Here is a 27,694-nt window from a genome sequence, read left to right as displayed (position 1 = left end):
CCTCGTTCCCGTCCACAGTAGCCCCGGCCATGGGGGCCGCTGTGGGTCAGGCTGGGGGTCCGGAGCAGGATGGGCTCACGCCGGGCACAGCCGTCCTGGGAGGTTTCGGGGCAGCGGGGACGGGGACACAGCGCTGTCACTGCATCTCAGAAAGGTGGCTTGAACAATAGCATTGTCCCGAGAAACACCCTTTATGAGTGAAACAGTCTGTCTCTCCCGGCCGACCTGTGCATCCCACCCGGCTTACCTGTGTTAGAGCGAGCCGCGCAGCCCTGCCAGGTCCCCCCGACCTCGTCGCCAGCGGGACACAAACGCAACTGGCCGAAGGACATGGGAGAGAGACAGACAGACAGGCAGACAGGGGAGAACTTGCTGGACAGACAGTGGCTCTTGGCAAGCTCCAGCCAACAAGTCCACTTCGGCCCCTTGGGGGATCCTTCCGGCTGCCCCTCCCCACTCCCAGGAGCGGGCTCACGGTGCTACCACCCCTGGTGGGGCGTTCGCCAGATTTGTGTCCTTTGTCTTGCTTTTGTTCACTTTTAAAGGCGCAACTGTAACAGAAAGGAAACGCCACTGAACTCGCATCAGCACGCCAAGCGAAGTCAGAGGGGCTTGGAGATGTCACATGTTATAGCGTGGTCCAGTTTTGAAAGAGCCACCTCCCCACTCAGCTCGGACCCTCCATAGACCGGGAGAGGGCTGCAGACCCTCACTGTACGGATGGCGGCACTCAGGTGCAGGGGGTGGAACGACGCAGCCACAACACGGGTGCTCCAATAACAGCTCCACCGTGCATGGGTTCTAGAACAGTCTCCGGTACCACTGTGCGCCGAAGCACAGCCAGACCCAGAAACGTCTGTCCTGAGGGTCTGGGGCTTGGTTCCTGATGCCCGGGAGGTTCTGGCAACCAGGGAAGGAGTGGGTGAGAGGCAGAGGATCCTGCAGGGGACAGACGGGGGGCAGCCAAGCGCCCCTGCACAGCAGACACTAGCCTGAGGTGAGGGAGCGCACAGGAAAGTTCAGGAAAGCGTGGGGTAAGTCACCTGTTCCCGGTGACCGATGGCAACGTGGATCCGGCTCAGCACACGGGCCCCCTGTCTGGGGCACAACAGCGAGTGGAGAGGCTGCTGACGCAGGGAAGCATGCCATGTAGTGGTCCCAGACCAGTCTCCCTGCACACCCGCTTCCAAAATTGGGAAAACCGTCTGCAAGTTTTCACGTCGATCTATAAAATCTTTCCTAGGCATAGATATTTGCAAAAAGTGCAGCTTCTGAAATATTACGAATCCTCAAATACTGAGCTTGCTTTCTCCCGCGAGAGGCGAAATGGACTCTGAAATGCCTGACGCGGCGCCGACGCACGAGGGGGCTTTGAGGCCCACGCCACCCGCTCTCTAGATTCACGAACAAGCCCACGGTGGGGAGTCGCGCCCGTCCTTCATCCCTGCCATCTCCACACCGCTCCCCTCGGCCCAGCGCGGCACGCTCGCATCTGAAGACCTTCCCTCCGTCGCCTGCAGCCTCCGCCACCCACACGAGCTCAAGGGCTTCACAGCATTCACTCTTTCGCAGACACGCGGCTCCAAGCGCTGGTTTTCCCAATGGGGTCATTAACGTCTTAAAACGTCAGCCAGAGGAGCAAAAAGGCGTTACAAACGTCGGTGAGCGCGCATTAACGTGCCGACGGCGGAGCGCCACCTCCAGGAGATGGACCGACGCCCGAGCCCGAGCGCTGGGTAGGGGCGGGGCTTCGCGGGAACCCTCCTCCTTCTGTAACTTTTATTGTGAGCCCTGGAAAACTTTGTACGTCATAACTAGATTACAATAGAAGTCTTTTTAGGAATATCACCCCATTTTGTTCAAGCGCGTTCACATCGTCTATCATCAAAAAGTATTTTTAATTTTCAAAACTCTTGGGACCAAAGCATGAGGAGCAGAAGGATTCATCGCCCGGTCAGCGTGGTGACCCACCGTCTCGATTTCTGGGAGCCACACGGAGAAGGCCCAGTAACGGTCTGACCAGTGACTGTGCATTGTACCGTTCCTCTGTAAACTTAGAAACCCTTTGTTCACGTTCAGACCCTTTGATACATTGGAACAGGACTGAGAAAATCTCCATGTTGTTAATTTCAGCACACCTTTGTCAACAAGATACTTTTTGATACGGGTAGTTAACACACTTCGGCCTTTACCATTGAACCAGCAGATGCAATCAGACGCCGCACAGTAATGTCTCGGTGTGAGTGAGCGTGCTGACGTGAAATCCAACGAACAGTGTAAATGTCACCGACACCGGGGATCCCCCCCCCCCCCGCCCACCGAGAAGGATGGTGGAAACCAGTCAGGACCAAGGTGACGTAGAATCTCTTAACCACTGCAGGATGTCGGAAAGCCGAGAGTGAGGCTGTCTGTGCTGACCCTGCATCTGCAGCGAAGGGGCATTGCATGAGGCCCAGGGTGTTGTCTGTGGAGCAGGGACGCCCGGGTCCTCGGATCAGGCCTTGGCACACCTGCACCCGGCGTGCTCGGGGCGGGCGTCTGTGAGCGAGGAGTTCAGAAACGGCCTCCTCAGTGATCCCACTTTCTCTACGTATTTGAAGAAAGCGAAGTGCCTAGGGGTGTGTGTGTGTGTGTGTGTGTGTGTGTGCATGTGCGCGCTCGCATGTATAGACACACAGATATCCTTCTGATCCAGCAGCCAGCCCGTACGTTTAATTTTTCTTAATAGGAGGTGAAAGTAATGAACACTTTGCAGTACGAAATACGATGAGTATTGGCCGTACTTGGAATAAACCTATCATTACGTGATTTAAAATGATGTCAAATAGAGCACACCAAATCTAAAAGGAACTAACCACGTACAATTTTTATTGGAAGATTTGATCCAGGACAACATGTTAAAGTTTGATGGTCCCTGAAAACATTTAAGTTGCATTTACAAGAAGGAGCTGCTTCAGCTGTTTGAAATTTCCTTCCTTCTGGCTCCTGGTGCGCCTTTGGGGTGTGCCTTTGGGATGCGCCTTTGGGGTGCGTCTTTGGGGTGCGCACTGTGACTGACAGGGCGTCAAGCACAGGGGAGAAGCCATTTCAGCGTTCAACGCTATTTCTGAGCCATTTTCTCTTTGTTCGCCCTCCAACTCCCCCAAGAGCAGAACATTTACTGACAAGAGTCGGCAGAAGCAGGTAAAGAGAAACAGACAGAAATAGCCCTCCTCCCCACTTGCACCTTCTCCACTGTGTGTACTCACAGAGCATCCTGGGGGGGGGGGGGGCGGCGTGCCCCTGGGTGCCTCACCCTGCCACACCCTTACCTGCCTGCCTATGGGGTGGGAGGCTCCTCTAGGCTCAAGGTGGGTGCTCCTGCCTGCCTGGTTTCTGGAGGAAGCCCCCATCAGGCAGGTTTTAGGGCTGTCCCTCGTGTGGCACGTGGTGGGGCTTCCACTGGCAGTGGGACTGCAGTGGAGAAGGAGTGTCACTCTGGTGAAGGGGAGAGGGACTGTTGGTAAAGTGGGGACAGGGCGAGGGAGAGGAGCGGCCACAGGAGGCCAGGGTCCGTGCCCAGGGAACGGAGACTCATCCACACCTGGGAGCCTGCTGCCGAGCCCCAGGGCCCCAGGGTGCCAAGGCCCTGCGGGTGAAGAGGCACTTTGACACAACCAGGCTCCCAGGTACCTGTGGGAGACCCCGGGCCAGGGACTCCAGCACCCCAGACCATTTCTGCTGGGAATCGGTCAATGTCACCACCATGGGTTGACCTCCTGGATTCAGAGTCACAGCTGGAGGGGACCTTAGGAATCTTCCAGTGCGGATCTCTGAGTGCGGGGAATGAGGAATCAGAGGCCCGAAGCGCAGCGACACGCCAGCCAGCCAGGGTGGGAATCCCATCTCTGCGACACCCTCTTTTTCCACACGCTGTCTGGATCCCAGTCGGTGACAGATGTCACCGGGGAGAAGAGTCATCTGGCGAAGAAGCTGCCTGCTCCCCAGCGTTGGGGCTCCGGTCCCCTGTCAGCAGCAAACTGGTGGGGGGCGCGGGGAGACCGCCCAGGAGCTCGGCCTTGACTCCACCTCTGACGGCCCACCTAACCGGCCCGGCCTCGGAGCCCTGCTCGGAAGCAGTCTGCAGAAGAAGGCAGATGTGAATGAGATTTTTGTCCTGTCTCTTTAAATGATGCGTGTATCACATACCACATGTGTTTTAGGAGTGCTTTGGGAAAGTGTTCAGCATTTCCCAAAACTGTGTCTGCAACAGGCCCTCTGTATTTTTCAGGTAGCAAAGCTAAGGCTCACGCTGTGTGTCCCGGAATGACCAATAAACCACACCCTCCGGTAACCTCCGCTGGTCCGTTGTGGCAAAGGGCTGGGGGGAATCAGACTGGAACAGGAGCAGACAGAAGGAGACACCTGCGAGGTCCCTGAGCTGCTGGGAGAAGACCCACATTGCCTGCCTGTCCCTCCCGCACCGCTGGGCCCCCCCACGGCACCCCGATCCCACGGGCACGGCAGCAGAGCCTGCCGCCCTGTCCACCTCACTGACCTGTCCCCTTGCCCGCCCCGGCGGTCGGCGCTCCAAGGGCAGGAGCCCTGCCCGTCTTGTCCCCACTGCGTCCTGGCACCTGGTCCGGCACCGACCGCACACCTGATAAGCAGGGGTCACTTGTAAATGAGTGAATCAGTAAATGAGCGGGAATTTGAGTGTCTTATCTGAGGCCCCACGCAGTGTGACGTGGTCGTTGGAGTGTGTCCACCGAGGGGAAGGTGGGCATCTCAAGGCACCCTCACGGTGAGCAGAGGCGCCATCTGCAGGTTTCCCGTCTGAGAGAGGTGCCCTCTGCAGGTGCATCTTCAGGGACCTGCCGGGCGTGCGCGGTGCTGCCCCCTGCTGGAACCAGCCCCGCGGAGCAGCTCTGCGAGCCTCCCTGCTTTGGGCGGAAATGGCTTCCTCGCCCTGAGGATGGAGCTGGGGATGGGTCGGGCACCCGTGGCCGGGGGTCCGCACGAGCCTGGGGCCTGGCTAGCCTCACTGGCAGCACGAGGGCTCACCCCCGTTGATTGACGGGCGCCCCAGTGCCAGGCCGGGGCGGGGCTTCTCGCTGCGCAAGCGCCAGGCCGGGAGGAGAAGCTGTGAATCTATGGCATTTGCGTCCTGGACATTTTTTTTTTTCCTTCTACGTTTGTCTTTCTTCCCTTTCTCTCTCTCTCTCTGTGTGTGTCTCTGTCTCTCTCGATTCTTCCTTCCTAATAATCCGTTCGATACGAGACGGGAGGACGGTAAAGAAACGACCACCCGGGGGATGAACAGAGAGAGTGCGGAGGAGAAGAGCACAGGCATTAGTCAGAGAGGAGGATAGGCATACAGCTCCTTGGGGGGCATTTATTTTTGTTGCTTTGGTTTTCGTTTTTGGTGGTCGCTGCTTTGCCCTCACCCAGTGAACTGGACCGGGGGGCGTCGGTCGGCATCTTAGCCGTGGTTCCCGCCAGCAAGCGCAACGGTCTCTGGGAGCAAACCCTGGAAAAGATCTGCCTTCACTGTCTGCGTTTCTATAGTGACAGCCCATTAGAAGAAACTGGATATGGGAAGTCCAAAAGAATGAGTTGTTCTTTTTTTGTCAAAATTCCTCACCCCTAAAATTCCCTAAATTCTAAGCTCCTTGTCCATTGCCATACTTATACCCTTCTGACTACGAACATAACAAGAATAATTTCAACACCACTGATATTTTTTCAACAGCCCTGATAAATCCGAGTGCACTGAATCCAGGATGAACCAGATAAGCTATAATTTCAAGGAACACACTTCAAAATGTTAACTTCTGTCTTCACCCTTGTGCGAGGCCTTCTCGGTGCACCCTGCACGGAAACGCTCCCGCACTAACTGGACTCTCCCCGGACATCGAGGGCGGTCCCCGTGGAAGAGCGCAGGACGACCCGGCTTCTGAGGGGCCGAGCGGCACCTGAGCCTTCCCGGTCTAGTCCCTTCCTGTGACCTCGGGGGTCCCCCGCACCCCTCTCTCTCCACAGTGCTGTGGGCAAGGGCAACCCAAGAACGCCCTCTGTACAAGTCGCAGCGTGCCCCCTAAGCTCCCTCGTGCTGGTCCCTCCCCCTTTGTAGTGCAGATGGGGTGTGGCTGTCGGCGTGGGCTCAGGGCGTCGGTTCTGACCCGGACAGGGGGACATTCCAGGCATAGCAGCCAACACCCGACTCCCTCGGGCCGCGCTCTACCCCTGCTGGGTGGAAGTTCTACTCAAGGTCATTGTTTAAGAAAGGACTGATTTGTGCTATTCTGAGTGTCCTGAGGATTTCCATATCTGTTGAGAATTCAGTATGTTTAAGTTAACACTTAAGGACCCATTGTAAGTAATGATGACTCAGTAGCAATGCCTGATGCCTTGATTGTTGCAGGGGGTGGGGGTGCAGAGGAGGCCCCAGCGGCCTGGGGGGCAAAGGCTCATCCAGATGGATTTGCAGCTGTTTTCTGACATTGTCACCCAAAGTGCAAGGGAAAGCTGAACCACCGGCAGGTTCTGTCGGCATGTATTTCTTCCCATCACTGTCCTTTGGGTCTTCCCTCTCATCAGTGACTCAGGTACAAAATTACACTTGGCACGGAGTAGGAATTTCAGACAAATAGGAATTTCAGTGGGTGGGTTTACCACTCGATGGCACTCCCGAAAATGACAGCTTGTGCAGCACATCACTGGGTGTGGCCAGGTAGGAAAAGCATATGATCCAGAGTCTGACAAAGGTCTGTCCAAATTCTACCTTCCTTTTTTTTTTTTTGCCTTGAGCATGTAATTTCATGTCTTTGAGCTTCAGTTTCCTTATTTATAAAATCAAGACATGAATCTAAAAAATAAATAAAACTTCAGATCACGAGACAGACTCGTCAGCCATAATAAATAAATAAGCACTCATCCGTTCTGCCTGGCACCGATCGCTGGCCTTTGTAATAATTGGTACATTGTCCCTTAAAACATGGAAACAAAGCCACCTTAGAACTTTCCAGAACTTGGCTCATCCACAGTGGAAGTTCTCCTCCAGCTTCCTCGCAGGGATGTTGAGAAAGTTGGAAGAACCGGGTCCAGTCGTGGGCCCGGTGCATAGAGACGGCAGCTGGGCTCGAGAGTGGGTGCCAGGGTGAAGCCGCCTCCACCTCTGGCAGGCTCCCTGCTGCACGCCCCGCCCCGCCCCGCCCCCTGTGGCCTGCCCCTGGGGAGCCGCCTCTCTGCTCCTGGACCCCGACCAACCCGCTGTGCTGAGCTGCCCACGCTTTCCAAAGGAAGGCCGCTCGGCAGTCTCTGCTCCGTCTCCCTTCTGCCCGAGACTTGGGCTCCTTACAAACACGGGTGGGCGTTGTCATGGCCACCCAGCACCACTGCACCCGGTCCTGTCCCCAGCTGTCAGCCGCAGCAAGGCAGCAAGGCACTGGACCGGCGCCCCAGGGGAAGGCCTGATCATGCACGGGGCCACCCCCCCTTGCCCTGGTCCCTCCAGCCACACTCACTTCCTTCAGCTCCTCCAGTGTCCAGATTCCCTTTCCAGGACCTTGGACCCCGAGTTCTCCATACCCCCAGACGAAACCTCCCACGGTCCAGCTGTCCCCAGGAGCCCCTTGGAAGGATGCCTTTGCTGATCTCCAAACCCTGGTTAGGTCCCCTCAGTGCAGTCCTCAGAGGCCCTTGTCGCTGTAACACCTGCATCGGTGTGATGCCTGGTCACTGTCTGCTTCGCCTGGCCCGGGGGGTCGGCAGGGTGCTGCTCACGGGGTCTCCTCGCCGGCATCACGCAACCCGTGCCTGGGCCGGCCTGGGACCTGTGCTGCCGCGCAGTAAGTGACAGGGGCCCTTGCGTTAACAGAACTGGATCGCAAGACAGGGAAACTGAGGCAAGAGCCGACGCCTGTGGCCTGGCGTCGATGTAAGCGAGGCGTTTGCACGGAGCACCTTTTGACAGACTTTCTTTAACGTGTCATCTGCAATTGTGTAAGCACCTACGGCCGTGTGTGTGTGTGTGTGTGTGTGTGTGTGTTTCTGTTGTAGGTGGCAGTGGGTATCGTGTTCCAATTTATGCTGAAATACTAGAAAACCCCACCGCCTATGCCCGGAAACGCCAGTGCACTTTATAAGCAAAATCAGCCACTAAACGTTTACAGGGTCAGGCAGTTAGCGCGGAGGCACAGATGCGGCCTGGAAGGAATTCTTACAATGGTGCTAAAGTTCTGGAAGCAAACACGACGTGGGAGGCCAGAGGAGGAGTGAACTGCTGTTCACACTTCAGCTTTGATTTGGAGACACCTGCGAAAGAAAATAATCCTTTCCCAGTACTTACTGGTTATTTTATTTCCAGAAAACAGGCTTGCTATTTTCGCCCGGGCAATTGCCGGGGCTTCCGGCTGGTGTCTGGTAAGTGAACAGTGACACCTACTGGCGGAGGCTGGTCATGTGCGCTTCCCAGGAAAAGCTCCCGTTCGCACTTGGTGGTGAAGGATCCCAGAAATAATGCTGAGTGTTTTGACTGCGGAGAGCAAAGAGCCAACACCCGAGTTTCAAAGCAACAGCCAAACCGTGTAAAGACAAATACACGAGCACAGGCAAGTTCACTCTCTGGTATGAAGACTGCTCTTTTCTCCTCCGAAACTGTCGCGTTCCCCCCCCCCCCCCAAATAAAACGGGCTTGTCAGCCTGCTCCGTGAGATTTAGTTCGAGTGCCAAGTAAAAATGTTTGGCTTGAGTCACCTGTTTTCTTCCCTGCGTCGGTTAAACAGACTGGCAGAGACTGCCTCAAAACCCGCTATTTGCCTAGCTCGTTACATTTAATATTTCCAAAGTAAATGTGCCCTTTGTTATCTCAGTATTTTTATCGACACACAGTGAGGCCTTTTCAAGGTGGCGTGCTCCGTGCAAGAGGCAGCCCACCCGGGGGGCTGTCTTCAGAAGGAGCCCAGAGAGCGTGACCCTGGGCGGACACGGGAGGGTCACACTGTGCCATCCTGTCGGGTGCCACCGCACCTGCAAATTCCGAGAATGGCCCAGGACTCAGCCCCTCTGGGTCCACATCCTGGGGAGGGGTGACTTGGGTCGCCGGTGGTTCCCCTGTGTCACCCACGCTACTCCAGGCGGAAAGCAGCCCCGGGCTGCCTTTGGGGGGGCGGGGAGTAGGTCTGTCTCCACGCCCCAGCCCTGCTGCGCCTGGCGCCCTGGGCTCAGCGGATGGTCTGTTTACAAAAGCCCTCGCTTCCATCCAGTCTGGCTTGCTGCGTCTGGGCTCACACCCAGGAGGGGGGCGGGTGGCGCGTCGTGGGCAGCCCAAACCTCCCTCTGACACGTCCCGGACGTCACAGAGGCCCTGCGTGTCCTCTGGAGAACCGCCCGACTTCCCGGATCCTCAGGATGGTTCAGGAAACAGTGGCCAGGTTGTGCCCGGGAACAGACGAGAGTCCCTGTTCTCTCTCCTCCGTGTAAGACACAAGTCCCGTTCTCAGAGTCGTGTGGGAAGGATACTCGGCCCTGCCCGTCAGAGCTGGAAGCCGTGGGGAACGGCCTCAGAGGCCTCAGGTGACTCATGCAGGCCGGCTGGCCTGGCCACCCAATGGGAGGCACCAAGGGCGGGGGGAGGCCAGCCTGGTTCAGTCCTGCTCTGCAGAGGGGCCCCCGGGCTGTCTGCTGCCTGGACTCAAAGCGAGTCTCCTATCCTCCTCGTCCTCGCTGTAAAGGAAACATGTTGTAAAGGAGTTCGAGTCTCTGCCTCTGTGGTTTCCCCTCCACCCCAGATGCCGTGTAACCCAGGGGAGAAGGAAGGGGAGGCTGGGGGAGGCCACCCAGCCTGCCCCTTCTGACAGCACCTTCTCTCCAGGGGGCCCTGCCTTGTAAGGAAAACTTACATCCTTGAGGTTCCTGGCTCAGAGTTGGGGTAATTTGACAGCTCGTTTGGCCCCCTCTCAGCCTGACAGGGAAGGCTGTGGGCAGAAAGCCCTGCCCCGAGGTGGCCTGGGACCAGCACAGAGCAGTGCCCTGCCGGCTCCTTTTGCCCAGCCCCCCGTCCAAGGGTGTCCCAGTGCCCAGCCTCCCTCCCCAGCACTCACTGCAGTGGCCCCTCCTTGGGGTCTGTCCCCAACCGGCCACACCCCTGGGCCTTCTGAATGCATCCAGTCAACCCTTGTTGACACGCCGATGAATCGCTGAGCTCTTCCCTTTTTGCTCCCTTCTTGGTGATTCGTACCGTAGTCCCTCTCACATGCGCTTTGGCTCCCTGTGGTTTGGAAGTATTAAATGGAAAATTCCACAAATAAAAAATCATAAGCTTTAAATTGCAAGCCGTTCTGAGGAGCGTGATGAAATCTCACACAGCGCAGCTCCATCCCGCCCGGAGGTGAGCCCCTCTGTCCAGCGTCACCACACCCAATAAGTGACCACGCTGTGCGAGGCACCGCAGTGTGGGAGTCACCGCGCTGTATAAGCTACTCACCCGTGTGTCTCGGTGGCGTCTGGGTCATCAGATCAACGGTCATGGTGTCTCAGTTCTTGTGTTCAAGTCGCCCTAACTTTGATTACTAACGACCCCTAAGTCCCTCACATGACTTTCATTGCTGTGTATTGTTATAATCACCCTGTGTATTCTCGGTTATTGTTCTCCGTCTCTCACTGGGCCTGATTGATAAATTAAACGTTATCGTAGCTTGTACGCATAGGAAAAACACAGTGTACACAGGGTTCGGTGCCCTCTGTGGTTCCAGACACCCCCTAGGGGAAGTGGAACATGTCCCTTGCAGAGAAGGGGGGAGGACGGGATGTGTGAATTCTAAATGGCCTTCCTGGTAGTGGAAGGGGACACGGAAGGAGAAGGGGTAAGGAGGGAGGGTGGGCCTGGCATGGGACAGGGAGTGCATGTGCGATGGGGGTCTTGCACAGACCTCCCAGGCCGAGCTCTGGGGAACACCCTCCCTGAGACCCAGTGGTTTCCAAAAGGGAAGGGCGGAGCTGCCCTGACTTGCAGGCCTCCTGGGCCCCGGCAGTCCCCGGCCTCCAGTGTATTTGGGCATTTGGGAACGGCGATGCCGTCTCTACAGCGGCCCGGTTTGCGGCTGCCAGAATAAAGTGTCCTCCTGAGCCAGCCTGGCCCAGCAGACAGGAAGTCAGGGTGAGCCAGCAGACACAGGGCGAGTCTCTGATCCCTTATTCCCCCTCCCCCCCCCACACACAAGCCACAGACAGGACACGCGGTCGGTGCTTAGGCAGCAAATGAGTGAATTCATGAACGGGTGGATGGATGGACAGATGGACGGATGTGTGCGTTCCCAGGCCATGCACGAGCTGCGCAGCATCAGCTTCCACAGAGAGCACTGCATCACCGCCTGCCTGCCTGTCGCCATGGCACCCAGCCTCGGAAGGGGGGTCTCTGGGGGCTCATCCACAAAGCAGAGGTAGTAAATCCCGCCTCACAATGAAACCGGAGCGTACAAGTGTCCTGGAGAAACCGCGATGGTTTATGTTATTGCTTACAGCATTAACTTATTGATCGCACGATCAAGTCAGTGGGGGGCGGGGGTCTGAGTGCGCACTGCGTTCTCTCGGTGCCAGGAACTGGTCTCAAGAAGCGGCCGCGCCCGGCAGCCACCAGATTCGCAAACACGCGGAGCCGTCCCCCCGGGCCCTTCCCGCTGTCCCCTGCGGGGGTGGCAGTTGCTTTTCGGATTCGTTCTGTTCTGCTCTGAGGAATCGCAGGTCCTTCTAAGGATTAAACCTTCTGCTCGCTCCCCGACTGATGTTCTGTGCTTGGCACCATGCACACGGTCCCCAACCACTGTCTGGACAGTAGGTGACGTATTTCAGATGGCACTTCTTCCTGTCCCTCGAGGTGGCTCACCGAGTCCTCGGGCCTTCCCTCCGGCCCTCCTGTGCGGTGGACCTGCCCCCACCCCGTGTGTTTCTGCACGACCGTGAGCAGCCGCATCGCCTGAGGACAGCCAGAGGGCAGGGGACCTCACATTTCCCACCGACCTGGCTCCCACGCTGACAGAGGATGCCCAGGGCCCCTCTGAGGACAGCCCAGTGGTGAGCCGCAGGCAGCATCAGTGACAGGCAGCCTGATGACTCACACTGGCAGCCACGCACCACTGGTCCGGGGCCCCGTCATCCTGAAAGGCCGGGCACAGCTGCCCCTAGCTGGGGTCGTGTGCCCTCCCCTGGCCAGGAAAGGCCTGAGGAAGAGAGAGAGAGGTGCTTAGAGCCGCAGCCGCCCTCGGCCACGGGCACCAAACCACAGCCCTGCATCCGTTCCTGCCCACAGCACCCACCCACTCTTCCTCCTCCCTCCAGCTCCCTCCTGCGTCCAATATGCATCCAGCCGGCTTGGCTGACCCTTCCGGCCTGAGGGTGCGACCGCAGCCTATGGCTCACCCAGAGCCCCTGATTAAATGGGGACCAAAAGATTCGTCATCATCGCAAAAGCAAATGCATGCTCATAATAAAAGTGTCAGGAAGCCGTGGGAGAACTGAAAGGAGACGAAAGAAAGCAGCCATCTCCCCGCATAGCTGGAGGGGCGCTGAGTCATCGCTGCAGAGCTTTCTGGAAGCTTTTGCACACACACTCATGTGCACACGCACGCACACGGGCTGTGCTCGCGGTTCTCACCCCTAAGTAACACGTCCCCGCGGGCACCTAGGCATTTCGCTCTTGCCTCGTCGCCAGCTAACCGGACGGCTGTGCGAGGGGGTGGGCCCCGCCGTATTTAAATGCTCATCTCCCGGGCCGGTGGCCGCTTTCCTGTGGCCTAGCTGCTGCTACATCCCCGGTCTGTCTCTAGAAAGGATAACCCCTGGAACGGAGAGCGCCAGGGTGACGGCACGTGGGTGCGTTTGCAGCTCCGCAGACGAGTGCGTCCCCACTTCCGGGAAGCACTTTTTTTTTTTTTGTGGGCGGGTCCGGCGGGAGTGCGCCTGCGCGAGTGCGGCGGGTAGGGCGAGGATAACGTGGGTGTCGTAACTCGCCGTTTCAGTTTGCACGTGTCACCCGAAACGTCATACGGCGGGCCTGAGTGTGACGTCGTTATGTTACAGGATGACGTGCGTGCGATTTTGCGATAAAAGCTTTTGTCATACAAGGGGCGTCCTTTGTGCGGGACCCTGTCTTTCCACATTTCTGTGATCGGGAGAATGTTTCCGGCCGACGCGGATAGTCACGACAGCGGCGTTCCGTTCTCTGTGTCACGCTGTCGTCCAACTGGAGGTGCCTTTCGCACCGACCGTCGCCTCGCGGTTACGCCACGGAGTACGGGGAGGTCGCCCCCCAGCAAACAGCGGTGCAGTGCGCGGTCCGGCCTGCAGGCAGCGGGGCCGGCCGCCTGCCCAGACCCCCCGCCCGCCCCCGCCAGTCCGCGCGGGGCTTCCCCCGGTTCCCCACGCCGCCCGTTTCCGTGCTGACGGTTCGCTGCCGGCTCATTTCCATCAGTTCGTCTCTTAGAAATTGTGACCCCTTTGTTGTGACTGCGACTCTCCTGAGTGTAAAAAATTATAAAGCCACATCTATAAAAAACAAACGTGATTTACAGTGCATTAACCTTAAAATTAAACTTTAATTAAATGCCTCCCAAGTTCCATTTTGTTGAAAAGGTCGGATGAATGCTGTCCTCACCCGGACCACCTGAGCATTCTTGCTCAGTTCTCGCTGATTCTCGGGGATATGGCATCGTTGTGTCCGCACCCTAATTCATCGTCTGAAGACGATCGCAAATGTGCAAACTCCACGTCACGCCGGTAGCGTGGCGTGGAACGCCGACAGAGACAAGCTTTACTTACATTTTAGTGCTGCTGACCGCCAAACGTGGAGAGAGAAGAATCCATTTCGCTGGAGTGGGATGGAAATTGCTGGGGATAAAGGAGTTTAGAAACCGTTTATCGAAAGTCAGTCCGTTGCCACTAGCCTAAAAGGCATTTGCTTTGAGCTAATACCGAGTTAGAAGCCCTTCTGTTGTGGTACGTGAGGCGTTGCGCTCGAAATCCTGCTTCTACCAACAGGACAAAGTGTGACTTAGGTTGCCCATCAAAGAGCCAACCGAGAAATCCCTGTCGAGTCACAGTGATCTCAGTATTGCAAAAGGTTTGTGCAACCTGAGCTGACATCTCACTCCAGAAGAACTTGGAAACAACCCAGCTCACAGGTTTGTTTTGTTTTTTTAAGATTTTAATTATTTATGTTTGAGAGAGGGGAAAGGAAGAAAAAAGAGAGTGAGAGAAGCATCAATGTGTGGTTGCCTCTCATGCGCCCCCTACTGGGGACCTGGCCTGGAACCCAGGCATGTGCCCTGACTGGGAATTGAACCAGTGACCCTTTGGTTCACAGTCCGGTGCTCAATCCACTGAGCCACACCAGCCAGGGCCCGCCTTCCAGTTTTGATGGATTTGAGAAACAGCAAAAGCATGCCAATGGAGACTCCAATTTCCTTTCAGACTAAACTGTGTCACTAACAAAAAGAGAGAGAGTTACACACGAAGTGGGAAGATTAGGTTGTGAATACAAGAACTATGTCAAATCGAGGTGCGAGTATGTGTAGGGAAGGAAATGGGAGCTGGAGGCCGCAGAGCCGCTCCTGGGCCCCGGCCGCATCCTGGCTGCTCCCGCGCGGGTGTTCTCCCAGTGCGAACCCGTGTCACGGGAGTGCCTACTCCAGAGTCCGGAGACTAACACAGCGCTATCTTCCCACTGAGTGAAGCGTATTCTTCCAAACCGACGGGAGCAGAGTCTACTCGAAAAATAAACTGGCTTGACTGGTGTGGCTCAGTGGGTTTGGCCGCGTCCCACAAAACAAAACGTTGCTGGGTAGATTCACAGTCAGGGCACGCGCCTGGGTTGTGGGTTCAATCCCTGGTTGAGACACATGGCTGGGTTGCCTGTTGAGTTCCCGGTCCGGGTGCATGCGGGAGACAACCAATCAATGTTTCTCTCTTTCTCTCTCTCCCTCCCTTCCCCTCTCTCTAAAAATAAATTTTAAAAATCTTTTTTAAAAATGCACTAGCTGCCACATTGAAAGCAACAAGTGTCGATTCACAGTTTCTCCTTCTCCTAATCCACTGTCGCCAAGCTGTCCTGCAGGGCGTGACCCTGGGGACAGGAGCCCATGTGGCTATGGGCCCTGAGGGCCCTTGCTCCTGTCCTTGGTCCCTAGGGCCCTGCCAGAAATGCCGATGGCGGCGGGCCCACTCTGAGGGAAGGAACTGGGTGGCCGCTGTAGCCACCACAAAGCAGCAGCAGTCATAAAAATGAGGTGTGTGAGCAAATGACAACAAGTGACAGTTAACGGCCTTTCCCCCCAAATCCCATTGTGAATATGGCAAAGCCCGTGTCACGCCACGCACTCTGTTCCCGGTCTGCACCGAGGCGAAGGGCTGTGAGTCACTCACAGGCCCCGCATCAGTATCGGGTCAGCGCCCCGCAGCTGCAGGGGACGTCGGGGCAGCATCATCCCTGGGTTGCGCTCCCTGCCCTCGGTGGAAACAAACCACAATACCTCTAGGTCAGTCCATCCCCACGGGAGGAAGACGGGCCCCACTATTTTAAGGATCCGAAGGACATCACACTTTCTGGTAGAAATCCAACCAGAGGAGGGTCTCTATCCTCTGTGGCCGTGCGGGGGCACTTCCTGCCTTGGGCACAGATCCTTCCGGTGAGGAAGACTTCGGGGCAGCCTGTGGCCCCGTGCAGGGAGTGGCCGCGCTGTGCTTGCTGGTCCTGCAGAAAAGTCTGCGCTCAGAGTCTCAGAAATGTGCTGTCACAGGCAACGTGTGTGAGCGGAGTGAGACCCTAACCCGATGCTGGGATCCTTCCGAACTTGGGACTCGCGCTGGCTGGACCTTGCTGATGGGGGAGACGAGGCTCAAGTGCCCAGTGAGCTCAGGGGCACTGGGAACGGCGGCCCGATTTTCAGGACTGCCCGGTGGGCCTCTCGGTCCACTGTGCCGTTCCCGACGCTGACTCCCACCGCTCACCCCATCGGGAGGTCACTCCAGGGTTAGTGGTCTAGGCGCGCCGTGTCCCCGGTGCCGTATCTGACGATGTGCACACCCAGGCCCAGCAGACACCCGGCGCGTTGGGGGTAACGCAGGTCAGTTCCAGTTTCCTCGGCCTCCTCTGAACAACGACTCCGAGCGCAGCAGGAAAGCTGGCACGCACTCACGGCAGCCAGTGGCCCTGGTTTCTTTCCTCAGACTGGTCCCCTGTGTTCCCCAGGTCCGCCCCTCGCTTCTCCGGGGCCTTCTCCACCCCTGCCTCTCTCTTCCCGGCACCTTCATTCTCTCTCTCCGTTTCCTTTTCCTGTTTTCAGACCGATCACATGCCTCTGTCATGGCACTGTCTCCCTTCTGTCTGCCCTGTGACCCTAGCCTCTGAACTTGGCCAGCGATGGCACCATTGGACAAAGGTCATGGGCTAGAAGTTCACACAAGAACTCGGAGAGTGCACGGACTTATCTCCCTGCCGCTCATTCCTGATTGCCCTCAGGGCGGGGTCCCTGTGACCCTGCCCTGACCTCCTGCTCCATTGCCGCTGCTCACCCTACACGTGTTTGTCCGTTGCTGCCTTTGTGATGGCCGCTGTGCCAGGTGCTGGGTGCAGGCGGCCTGTGCTCAGAGGCTCTCCATGCAGTGGATGGGTGGTAGTCACACCCCGATATCTGTCTGTAGGGTTGAGACACGTACCGGCAATGGGGGACACAGGGGCGGTCCTCAACTCACACTGGGAGGTGTAGGGCCAGCTCCTGGGAGAATCTGAGACCCGTGCTGAGCAAATAAGGAGAAATCGAGAAAAGAGGAGGGGCAGCTCAGGAAAGGACCTGTGGCACAGGTGGGCGGGGCCTGCTCAGGGAGGGGCCTCTGCCCCCTGCCAGGGGCTCCCTCCAGCTCCGTCCCTTCCTCTTGGCCCTTCCAGTTAACTCTTTGAATTTCTGTTCTTTGAACCCCGAATTCTTTCTCTCCAACAATTTCACAATAATTATATGGACTTTAAGTGGACTTAAATTTGAAACGATCGCACCTTGCCCAAGTGGACCTACCTATGCAACAGGTGTCGTGCCACTTAGGAGGGAGGTGGGCAACGGGGCAGAGCAGTGGAGCTGTCAGCCCAGGGGTGATGGGCCAGCCCCCGTGTCAGGGTCACTGATGGGGGAGGGAAGGCAGTGCCTAGGGCAGGAAAGCAGATACCCGCCCCACAGCCCCACCCTGCCCAATCTCCTCGCCTCCTGCAGACAGCCCAGCACAGGGCAGTAGATCGTGCGAACCTTGTTCTCCGGCGAGATCTCCTGTTTTCCACAAACACTGCCTCTCCGCGGAGCTGCGTGCTGCAGATCTGGCCCCTGGCCTGCAGCACACAGGCCGGCCGCCTACCCTTTTCCAGATGCCGGGTTCCCGGGAAAGAAAGAGGGAAAAGACACGAGTCCCCTCCACTTAGAAGAGGAGAATAGCTTCGTAGAAAGGACAGACATTTTAACAAGCATGCACGAGAAAGAGACAGTGCTTACGAGAAAAGCACCCTGACCTGTTTGGCTGAGGCTGTGGGGCGAGGGGCAGGGACCAGTGTGCTCCCAAGACACCTGCGGAACCGCTCAACACACAGTAACGGTTGGGTGCACAGGTGGGTCATTGACCAGCTGCATGGCCTCCAAACACAAGCGTCTCTGAGACGTGCGGCCGTGGCCCCTCTCCAGAGCCGGCCGGCCCTGGGTCGCCTGGGTCGGGCCCAGGTGCTCCCCGGAAGCGCTGTGTCTCCCCCTCGCCACGCTGCAGAGCAGAAGGATGCCCGCGGGCGGCGGGACGCACTGGGCTCGGGCTGCCATATGGCCGGGGTCTCGCAGTTTGGCTGGCACCGTGCAACCATCGTTCCGGAGTCCGGTGCCTCGCCGCAGACGGTGAATGGCGAGGTCACCGGGACTGGAGAGCAGTTAGAAATTATAGGAGACATATGCTGGGCGTTTTCCTAATGAACGGCCGTCCTCACACATGTTCACTAATGAATGGCAGTATTTGAAAGTGGACTTGAATTTGACGCTCTGGGACCAGGGCTCCGTTTCTGCGAGGGGCCAACTGTTCCGTGAGGCCTGGGCCACGCGGCTTTGAAAGCAGACCTGAGCCGTCCTTGCGAGACGCTGAAGGGGTGGTCAGGGACGGCACTTCGCCCTCCGGGAAGCCTGCTGGGGGGGACCTGGATGGCAGGAGCGCGGCCCTCCGGTCTTCCCAGGAGTCCCAGCCTGCGGCCACACTCTGCCTTAGCCTGCGGGGGAGGGGAGTCGGGATGCGAAGGCTGGGGGTGGGGGTGGGGACCGCCACCACAGGAAGTGTCCCTCACATCGTGACAGCAAAGACAGGGTGAAACAGAAAGCAGGGAGATGAGGGAGAGAGGGTCACCCCCATAAATCACACCCGTCATGGCCCCCGGGGTCCCCTGCCCACTGCTGTCCTGGGTGACTCCCCGCGAGCCTGTCCTGCTCTGACTCGCGGGCCAGGACACAGCCATGGCCGCTGGACCCCGCGCTCCCCGCTCTCCTGTTTTCATCTCTCGCCTGGACCCCCAGCGGGTCGGCTGGCGGTGCTTAAAGCCACCGAGGTGAAGTCACTTACATTCCGTTTCACAAACGGGCTGAACTCAGGCCGGTGGGAACAAGGAGACAGCTCCTTGTCACGGAGCCCAGGCCGGAGGAGTGGGGAGATGACAGGGCGACCCCGGCCACTCCTGACCCGGGGTCAGCCCTGAGCCCGAGACTCCAAAGTGACACGGAGTCACTTCTTGAGCCAGGAACATGCTTCTGCGATGACAGTGCATGGGGAAGGAAGGTGTTGGCCGAGGTGCTGCGATTTCTTTGAGATTCCTTTGACATCGGTGTGTGACGGAGACCATCGCGGGGTGGGGGGTGGGGCACAGGCCGCACACACCTCGCCGCTGGGGGTGGGCGGGACCGGCACCCCCCAGGGAGAGCAGGGTCCCAAAGGCAATCAGAGTGGAGGGCCCACATGCCCTGGGACCCAGCTGCTTCCCTCCCAGAAAAGTGCCCTTCAGACGTCCTCCCGGGTGTGCACCGCGCCTGTGCGGCAGCACGTGCAGTGGGGGCCAGAGAGGACCTGGCCCCAGTGTTTGTGCACGGGGCCGGTTCCCTGCACCCAGTGCTTCTGGCACCAGAAACACCGCGAGGCCGTGGGGGAAGGAGGGGACGGACCGCTGCGCCTGCATCCCGAGAAAAGCCAGGTGCGGAGAGCAATGCCTCCTGCAACATTGGCGTGCCCCCTCTGTCTGAAAACAGCACTGGATTCACCGTTGCATGCATAAAACTTCCTGGAGAGACGCAGACAGCCGACAGTGATTACCTCCGGGAAGCTCTGTCGCTGACCGGGGAGCCGGGGCTTGTTCTTGTGCTTCTTGCACCTTTTGCGTTTGCATGTGGCCTCCACTCAACACTGACGCCGTTTTAAAGCCCGTGGCTACGTGCGTTCTCTCTCAGTAAAGCTCTTGAGGGGACTCAGTGGCCAGTAACAGCTTTGAGCTTATGAGACCCGTGGCCTTGTGGGAGTGGGGGTCGGTCTAGGTATCTTCGTCTCTAGTTACAGCTGCACAGGTCAGTGCCTGGGGCGCCGCTCCCAGCCGCAGGCTCGGAGGTCAGCCCTGTCCAAGGGACGCTGGGCACGTGGCCTCTCCCTGGGTGGGCTCACCGTCTCTAACAGGTCGCTGGTTTGGGGACAGGGGGTCCTGGAGTTTCCTACCGCACCGTCCTCACGGTAGGCGCATAAATTAATGCAGCGGGAAGACCACCTGGGCACGCACGTGTGTTCGATGAAATAGACGGTGTCGGACACGGGGTGTCCAGCGTCCTCCTAAAGCCCCCAATGAAAGGAAATTAAGCCAGGGAGAGTCAAGGCGCTTCCGTGGTAGCAGATCTACAATACAAGCAATGCGGGGGAAGGGGGTGGGGTGGGCGTCACAGCATTTTGTGGGACACTAGAGGGCGCGGTTGAGCCACCCACGGCGATCAGTACAGAATTTGGAAAAGACAAAGGAGTTCCACCACTGAGCTCGACCAGCCTCCGTGCAAGGGTTTACTCCCCGCCCCTCGGAGAGCGCGTGCGCCAGACCCTCCTTGTCTGTTCGCGTGTAAAACGTGGAAGTTTGAGACGATTGTTGCACCTCGAGATTCCGTGATTTAGAAACATGTACTTGAATGAAAATAGCCCGATTCTCTTCCTTTCGAAATGGTGTCTTGGTGCATCCTCATGGAACAGCATTTCCACTCCGCGGCGCTGGCCTGTCGGAGGAGTTCTGGGTTTCACACAGGGGGGCGGCTGGCCCCCGTGGGGAGCCCCGCTCGCCGAGTCTGAGGCTCGGAGGCTGGGTCCCATGAGCCAGCACTGCCATCTCCTGGACTGCTGTGCACCAACATGAAGCAGGGGCATCCGTTCCCAGACAAGCCCAGGTGTGTGGGGGGGGCGGGGGGGGCTTTTGATGTCTCCTGGGACGGCATTTGGTTCTCCCCCATCCTCGCAACGCAGAACTTCGGAGCCGCGGAAGAAAAACAAATGCCACCTAACCAAATACGTTCATCACAGACGCCGCTGTGACAGCAACCGGACACAAAGACGTTCGGGTTTTCGTAGAGCTTCCAGCTTCCGAGACCCAGCCCTTAGTGTGGAGGTCGTGACGCGGAGACGCGGGCTGGCTCTGGGCTTTGTGGATCGGCAGCCCTGGAATGTTCTGATGGCACTGGCGGCCGTTGGTGCGAATCCTTTTCATGTCTCCAAAGGGAATGTGTGCGCTCATCTCCTTTTGAATGTCTCCATTATCGGCACGTGGGAAATCAAACTCAAACATCGATCGAAGGGCTTCTCTGCCGACATGACGCTGAGTGACCAATGTGGTGGGCGGTTCACAGAGCTGGTCGGCAGCCCTGGCCCGTGCGAGGGGACCGGCTGATGTCCCTGCATGCACACGAGTGCAGGGAAGCCAGCACCGCTTTCGATATGGCAGTCCTGGGGTCCCCGGCCTCGCCTGGGACTTCCACGTAGCAGTAGGTCCTACCAGTGCACTGGGGATCACCTTGCTTTTCCATAGAACGTACTGGTTATAGAAATCATCATTCAATTTAAAAAATCATGTGTTGAGTTTACCGCGTGCCAGCAACTGTGTGAAATATTCGTCGTCGTATAATTTCTGCTTCACAGATACAAACCAAAGCAAGGGGACGTTGGTGTCCCACAGCCAGTCAAGGACGGAAACGGGCCCCCCCCCCCCCAGGTCTCTCCGACATCGAGGCTCCCTGGAAGGAGAAGTCAGCCTGTTGAATTACCACCGAGCAAGCAGCGGTTGCAAAACTGTACGCCCCACCGTGGGCCCCGAGGACGAGCTGATTATGACAGTTGCCTGGGAAGCCGGCTCCAACCCCCCCAGCAGCTAGCCCCAAAGAGAACAAAACGTGTTGGGTTACCGAGTGCATTGTCAAATACAGGGAAACAATCGCCCAGTGGGGAGGGACGGGCTCCTGGTGTTGAGTTCTAAGAGGAAATGTCCTGTGGGCACCTGGAATCAAAAAAAAAAAAAAATCATGGGAAGAAATTTGAACAACAGTTTTGCAAATCACATAGAAAATTCGATAGTTACTTACATCAGTCCTTTTCGAAAGAGTAACAGACCTAACAAAGATAAACTGACCTAGTGAATTTTTTTGTAGGAGCTGAGGGCTCTAGCAGAGAGGCAGAACCAGCTGGAAATGATACAGACATGGATATGGATGTGGATGCGGATATGAATGTGGATGTGGATACAGATGTGGATGTGGGTGTGGATGTGGATACGGGTGTGTATATGGATGTGGATGCAGGTGCAGATGTGGATACAGATGTGGATATGAATACGGATACGGGTGTGGATGTGGATACGGGTGTGGATATGGATACAGATGTGGAGGTGGATATGCTCAGCTGTAGCCGTAGGTCCCAGGATGCGTAGAGATGTATGGACACTCTGTGTCTGTGTCTCTATCAACACACCTGCAGAGCGAAAGGGCTTGATTGCGGGGACTCGGCTTGTGTGGCTGAGGGACGGCTGGGCAAGCCCTGAGTCCGTGGGCCAGGCCGCCAGGAGGGTGCCTGGAAATCTCAGGGGCAGCCCGAGGCCGTTGTCCACAGATGATCCCCTTCTGCTTGGGGAAGCCTGGGTTCTGCTCTCACAACCTTTTAGCTGACTGGGTCGGCCCCACGCAGACGCCGTAGGGTTGCCCCTCCTCCTTGCAACAGCAAACTGACTGTGCGCCTGGCGGACCCACCGGACACCGCCAGGGAGACTCCGGGTTAGCATTCGATTGAGTAACGGGGGGCGGTAAGCTCGCCAAGCAGACACACGGAACGAACTTCCCGGGAGCGAATACGGCGTCTATGAATTGCTTTCCAATCCGCCCTAATAAGGGGGTAGGGCTCAGAGAGCCAACAGAATAAGTATGCATACTTTTACCGTTTTTAAAAGGCTTTAAAAATATTTTTTAAGTAAGTAAGGAAATGGGGGGCATTTGTGAGATCTGTCTCAAGGGAAGTTCCTTGTCGAACGTCTGGCGGCCTTGCCCACTCGGTGCGGACTTGCCCCTAGGCATCCCGGGCGTCAGGTAAGGGAGGCCACAGCGAGTTAAGAGCAGGCCTCCGGGTGTAACGCAGCGCCTCCACTGCCCGCTAACGCGGGACCATGTGCCGGGGAGAGGCGCGCAGTCAGCGAAGTGAGCCTGAGCTCCCGGAGCCGGATGGGCGCCTCCTAAGCTCCTCCCCCAGCAGCGTCTGCGCCCCTGGCCGCGCTTGCAGGCCGGCCGGAAACAGTGTCCGAGCGTTTGGGATCCGCCTGAACCCCAGTTTCCTGACCTCCCCGATCGCCACACCCTTGGCAGCTCAGCACGTTTTTCAGGGTGCTTTTAAGCCAAAGGAAATGCCTAAATAGTTCTGTGTAAAAATATTTTGGTCCAAATAACGTACGAATGAATGTCTTCATAACTTAAGAGTCATTTGGAAAGCAATAGTTCACATACATTGAAAAATGTGGTTTTTTATTTCATTCTTAAAGAACGACATCTCCTGTTCCACACAGAGGTTCGCGTGGTGGCTGTCGCTTAGTTGGCGGTTTGTGGCGGTGTTGTAACTGCAGGGACCCCCAGCCTGGCAAGCCTATGACGTCATCGGGGGCAGGAGCGCCCGCGCGGCCTCGCGCCGCCAGTTCGCACCGGATCTAGTAGACACTGCGTTCCAGCGTGTGTCCCTCCAAAATTTAGCGCGCCCACTGCACCCCGGGAGCTTGTTGCGGCCCCCAGGGTGCCTTGGTGCACACTTTGGGAACTGAGGCCTGCGCACCCGCGCCAGCACTTGGTAGACAGTCGTGGGGTTGTGGGTAACGTAACCAAGAACCTGACCGTTTTGGAGGTCGGCTCGGACTGTCCGGGCGTCTCATCCTCACTTCGTGTGAGGCCCGTCGGAGTCACGGAAGGAAGCCCGCTGCGTGACGTAGCTGAATCCACGTTACCCTCTCGGAACGGAAGCAAAGCCACCAGTGCGTCCGTGACAAATGGTCGCCGCCTAGTTTTGCAGCTTTTACTTCTCTTTCACCGTAGTGACATGTGGGGCGTTAACTCTTAGGTGCTCTTTCTTTTCTGGGGTTCCCTCCATCCTCGCCAATCATCCACTCTCTGGTGAAGGCCTGTTTATTCTGACAAACTGACCAACCTCGGGGGCGGTTCTCCACTGGAGACTGAGTCTGTGTATCTCACCCGCGGGCTGATAGGATGCGAAGCGTTTCCGACCCGCCCCCAGCACAGCCCTGCGCCTCAGGACGGGGTGGGTGAGACCCTTTGTGACCTTGCTCTGCGGGGCCAGGCAGTCTCGATTTTTTCAGGAGAGCACCCAAGAGCAGCCTGGTAGGTCTCAGGCAAACCCAAGATGAGCAAATACATTTAAAAAACAAGCTTAAGAGGAAATTCCAGGAAATTCACTGTTCACTGCATTAGCGTTCCATTCAGGGGAAATTCAAATGTCAGAAATTAAAAGCTGGTCATATTGGTGGTCTGCATAATGACATCCTAACACCCACCCCCTCCCACCAACCTGAACCCTTAAGTAAAGTTTACACCCCACAAAGTTTGGGTTCCGTCTCTCTGCTGTGAGGAAACAATGGTGAGACTAATTCTCTGACCGTGGCGGCCAGAAGGCAGGTGTGGCGAACCTGCAGAAGAGACCCTCCCTTACGAGTACTGCCTTTCTGGCCTGTTACGTCCTGAGAGTAAGATAACTTCAGATGAGCTGTTCAAACAAGGGGCCGGACACAGCAAGGCGGGGAGTCTGTTTCCGTGGGGACCACAAGGTGAGGGAAATGGTGTCTGGGGGGTCCGTTCTCTGTGAGGCCAGGAGGAATGGCGATGCACTTAGGATAGAGCTGGTTCTCTCCATCCCTCCATTTGTAAGGACTTGGGTGGCCCTTGAGGGCCTTATGCTAAGTGAGGTAAATCAGACAGAGACAGACAAAATGCCTTGTGATCTTACTTATTGTATGGACTCTAAAAACAAACAAAACCCAAGCTCATAGAGCACAGATCGCTAGTTGCCAGAGGTGAAGGGGGGTGGGCTAAAGGGGGCAAATGAGTCAAAAGGCACAGACTTACCCATCATTAACTAAGTAAGTCAGGAGCGTGTAAGGTAGTGACTAACAACCGTGGTGCATGTTTGGTGTCAGCTAACGCAGCCGATCTGAGAAGTTCTCATCACAAGGGAGAAAGTCCCTAACGACAGGGGTGACAGGGGCTAAGTACACATTGTGATGATTGATTTGCAATAGATACAAATATTGAATGATCACGTCGTACACCTGAACCTCAGGCAATGCTGCACGTCAGCGCTGGCTACCTCCATAAAAAATGAAGTTTCATATTTTCGGGAAAAGACAGAATTCAGCATTTGGTTTTGGGAGGGGTAGGACTGAGCCCTTAACGGCGCATTTCTTCACCCAAAATAGGCTTTTCATGCAAAACTAAGGGCGTTCGTGTGACCACATCTACCCTCTCTCTGTACGTAGCCCGATATTAGCCGTGAAATTCTTTAGCGAGATTGTTTCCCTCATCGTCTGACACCGGTGACACTCCACTCCAGGTGCCTACACCTGGCACTCAGGCCTCCTAGGCGGGACACGTCCCAAGGAACGGGGAGGGGACCCGGTCTCTCACACCCTCTGCGGGGCCTGGAGAGTTCTTCAGTCAGCAGTGGCCGATCCCACCTAAACGCAACTGGGTCGCTCTTTGCAAAAAGTAACGCGATGCAGAAACCGTGACACGCGTCCGAGGCGTGGCTGGGAGGAGCTTGGAGAGGGGGGACCGCACGGTGCGGCCCGGCGGGCCAGCAACCCCGTCTGACGCCCCTGTGTTCTCCCGCAGCTCGTCTTCTGCCGGGACTGCGGGGAAGCGGCGCACGACGGTGAGTGCAGCGCGCCGGCCGCCTCAGCAGCCGTGGCTCAGGTAAGGGCCCCTGCCCCCTCCCCCGAAGCTCAGGGTGCGGGCGGGAGAGAAGAGCTCTGTCCTGAAGGTCGTGGGGGGTCCACTCTGAAAACAGCAAGAACCCATCTGGTCGCTGCAGCCACGGGGGTGGGGGTGGGGCTGGGGCTGGGGCTTCCCCGGGTCACAACCCTTCCGGGACCACGCCCCCGCCCTCTGGGTGGAGCGGCAGACTCCCCGAGGCTGCGTGCGGTGCGTGCGCCCTTCCGCCATCGGCCGGTCCCATCCCGCCTCCCCGAGGTACGCAGAACAGGGGTGGGCAACGCAGTGCGTCCGGAGTCTTGAGAGGAGAGAGGTGGTACAACTGAACAACCTCCAAACGGGAGAAATCGAAACTCACCCCATGTTGGTGGTTCTCAAAAGTGTCTTTGCTTAAGGAATCTTCAGCGAAAATTACCCACAGGCGTGAAACGAGGGACGTGCCCGGTGCTCACGGGGCGGGGACACCACTGCCGTGCGGCAGCGTCACGAACCTGAGTGTGTCTGGGTCCGATTAGGTGGGCAATGTCGTACACTGAGCCTTGCTCTCCAGGGCCCTGTGGGTGGGGCCCAGGGAGATGCAGATACCTTTCCTTTTGTTTGTTAATTACGATCAACCAAACCTTAGGGGGAAGGAATAAAACCTTCAGCGCCGTCGATGAACTTGCCCATCGTTTTCCTCCTGACACAGATGTTAACAAGGGCCTAAGCACCAGATCCAGCCAGATAAATCCTTTCGTCGTTGTAGTGACAGGAACCTCATACATCGACACCGAAATTCCGGAATGTTGCAGTTTCACAGTGCAGCATTTTAAATATCTGAATGCTGTCAAGTCAGGGCGTAAAAAAGTGTAGCCCCGTTAGGTACACCGCGGGTGTATTTACTCAGCATTAGCATCATGAAGTAAACACAATTAGCTCCTAAAATATGGGCCGTGAGCATGTGGGAGGGAACCGTGAGGACCGAGTTGCCGCCGTTTCCATGGCAGAGGCAGCCAAAGCTCCTTCTGCTGGGTTTAATTTCGCCCAGGAGCATTCAAATGGGAGCTCACTGGGTTCCCACGTCGGGGGTAATAACGACCTTGACCCACGCCCCCTCCTTGCCTCGGCATCCCTGCAGCCCAGAAGGCAGATAAAGCCTGAGGCTCCGAGAAATCAAGGCGGCCTTGCAGCCTACATCCATCCACATGCTTTTCTGACACAGACGCGGGCACAGGCTTCCCAGAAGGGACACCCCCCGAGAGTATTCATGTCAAACAGCAGCTACAAGGCAAAGAATTGTGCTGCTTAACAGACAGCTGTCTCGGTGCCCTGCCCACCCAACCATCTCCTTTCTTCTCCATTCAAGAGCAGCCAGCCAGCCATGGTGTTAAAGATTCGGGTAGCCCCCAGTTTGTTTGTTTGTTTTTGAAGCCGACCGGTGCCAAGGGCCGGTGTCCGCCGACCCCATCGACCAGCAGACACCGCACCGAGTGTGCACACGGGCCACTCCCGCCGGGGAGAGTGCAGACAGGTCCGTTTCCCGTCAGAGGCTCGGAGGAGGGCCAAGGGGAGACTTACAGGACACAAGCAATGCTTGTGACATGCTAACCAAACGTGGAAGGTGTGTGGCTTTGTATACTGCCTCCCTGAGAAGTCGCGGAAGGCCGGTCAGTGGGTGGAGAGCACATGCGGAGGGTGATAAAGAACCTCCCAGCAGAGGGCGCTGCATGGGCAACGGGACGGAGGCAAGAGTCCCTTCAGCCAGACTGCTCTGCCCACCCTCGCGTCCCCCAGGCCCAAGACGGCGTCTGGCACACAGACGTGCAGTGCATGTGTATTGAGTCATAGCAGCCTCTGAAGAGAAAAAGACCTTCTTTCGTTCCTTCGGGAAGTATGCACCGAACTTCCCTGAGAGGTTAGGCTTGTTGGAGACTCTGCCAACAGCCATCCTTCAGCAGCCGGGATTCCCAGCAGCCGGGGAAACCCACACTCAGGTGCCAAGGGTGGGGGGGGCACCCACAGGATCCACTACTGGAGTCGGGGCGCCGGCAAGCGTGGGGCAGGGAAGGCGGTGGGTTTGGACAGGAGCCCGGCCTCGGCGATGATCAGAAGGCAGGACGGGGTACGTGGCGGGTTCGGGCCCACGCCTGAGTCTCTGACTTGGGTGGATGGGGTGCGGTTCCCTGGAAGAGGAAACA

The 27,694-nt window shown here is 57.3% G+C and overlaps 1 protein-coding gene across 1 annotated transcript in view; it reads left to right on the top strand.

Moving 5' to 3' along the window:
- PRKN (parkin RBR E3 ubiquitin protein ligase) overlaps window positions 1-27,694 on the top strand; it is a 976,089-nt gene that overhangs the window by 931,595 nt on the left and 16,800 nt on the right. Inside the window, exon 10 of the mRNA XM_036024958.1 lies at window positions 25,419-25,499. Coding sequence (XP_035880851.1) covers window positions 25,419-25,499 — 81 coding nt within the window. The remainder of the gene's footprint in view (window positions 1-25,418; window positions 25,500-27,694) is intronic.

The sequence above is a fragment of the Phyllostomus discolor genome, chromosome 4 (assembly GCF_004126475.2).
Source record: "Phyllostomus discolor isolate MPI-MPIP mPhyDis1 chromosome 4, mPhyDis1.pri.v3, whole genome shotgun sequence".
Classification (NCBI taxonomy): domain Eukaryota; kingdom Metazoa; phylum Chordata; class Mammalia; order Chiroptera; family Phyllostomidae; genus Phyllostomus; species Phyllostomus discolor.
Note: the sequence above shows the minus strand (reverse complement) of the source record. Positions and strands in the feature narration are given on the sequence as shown.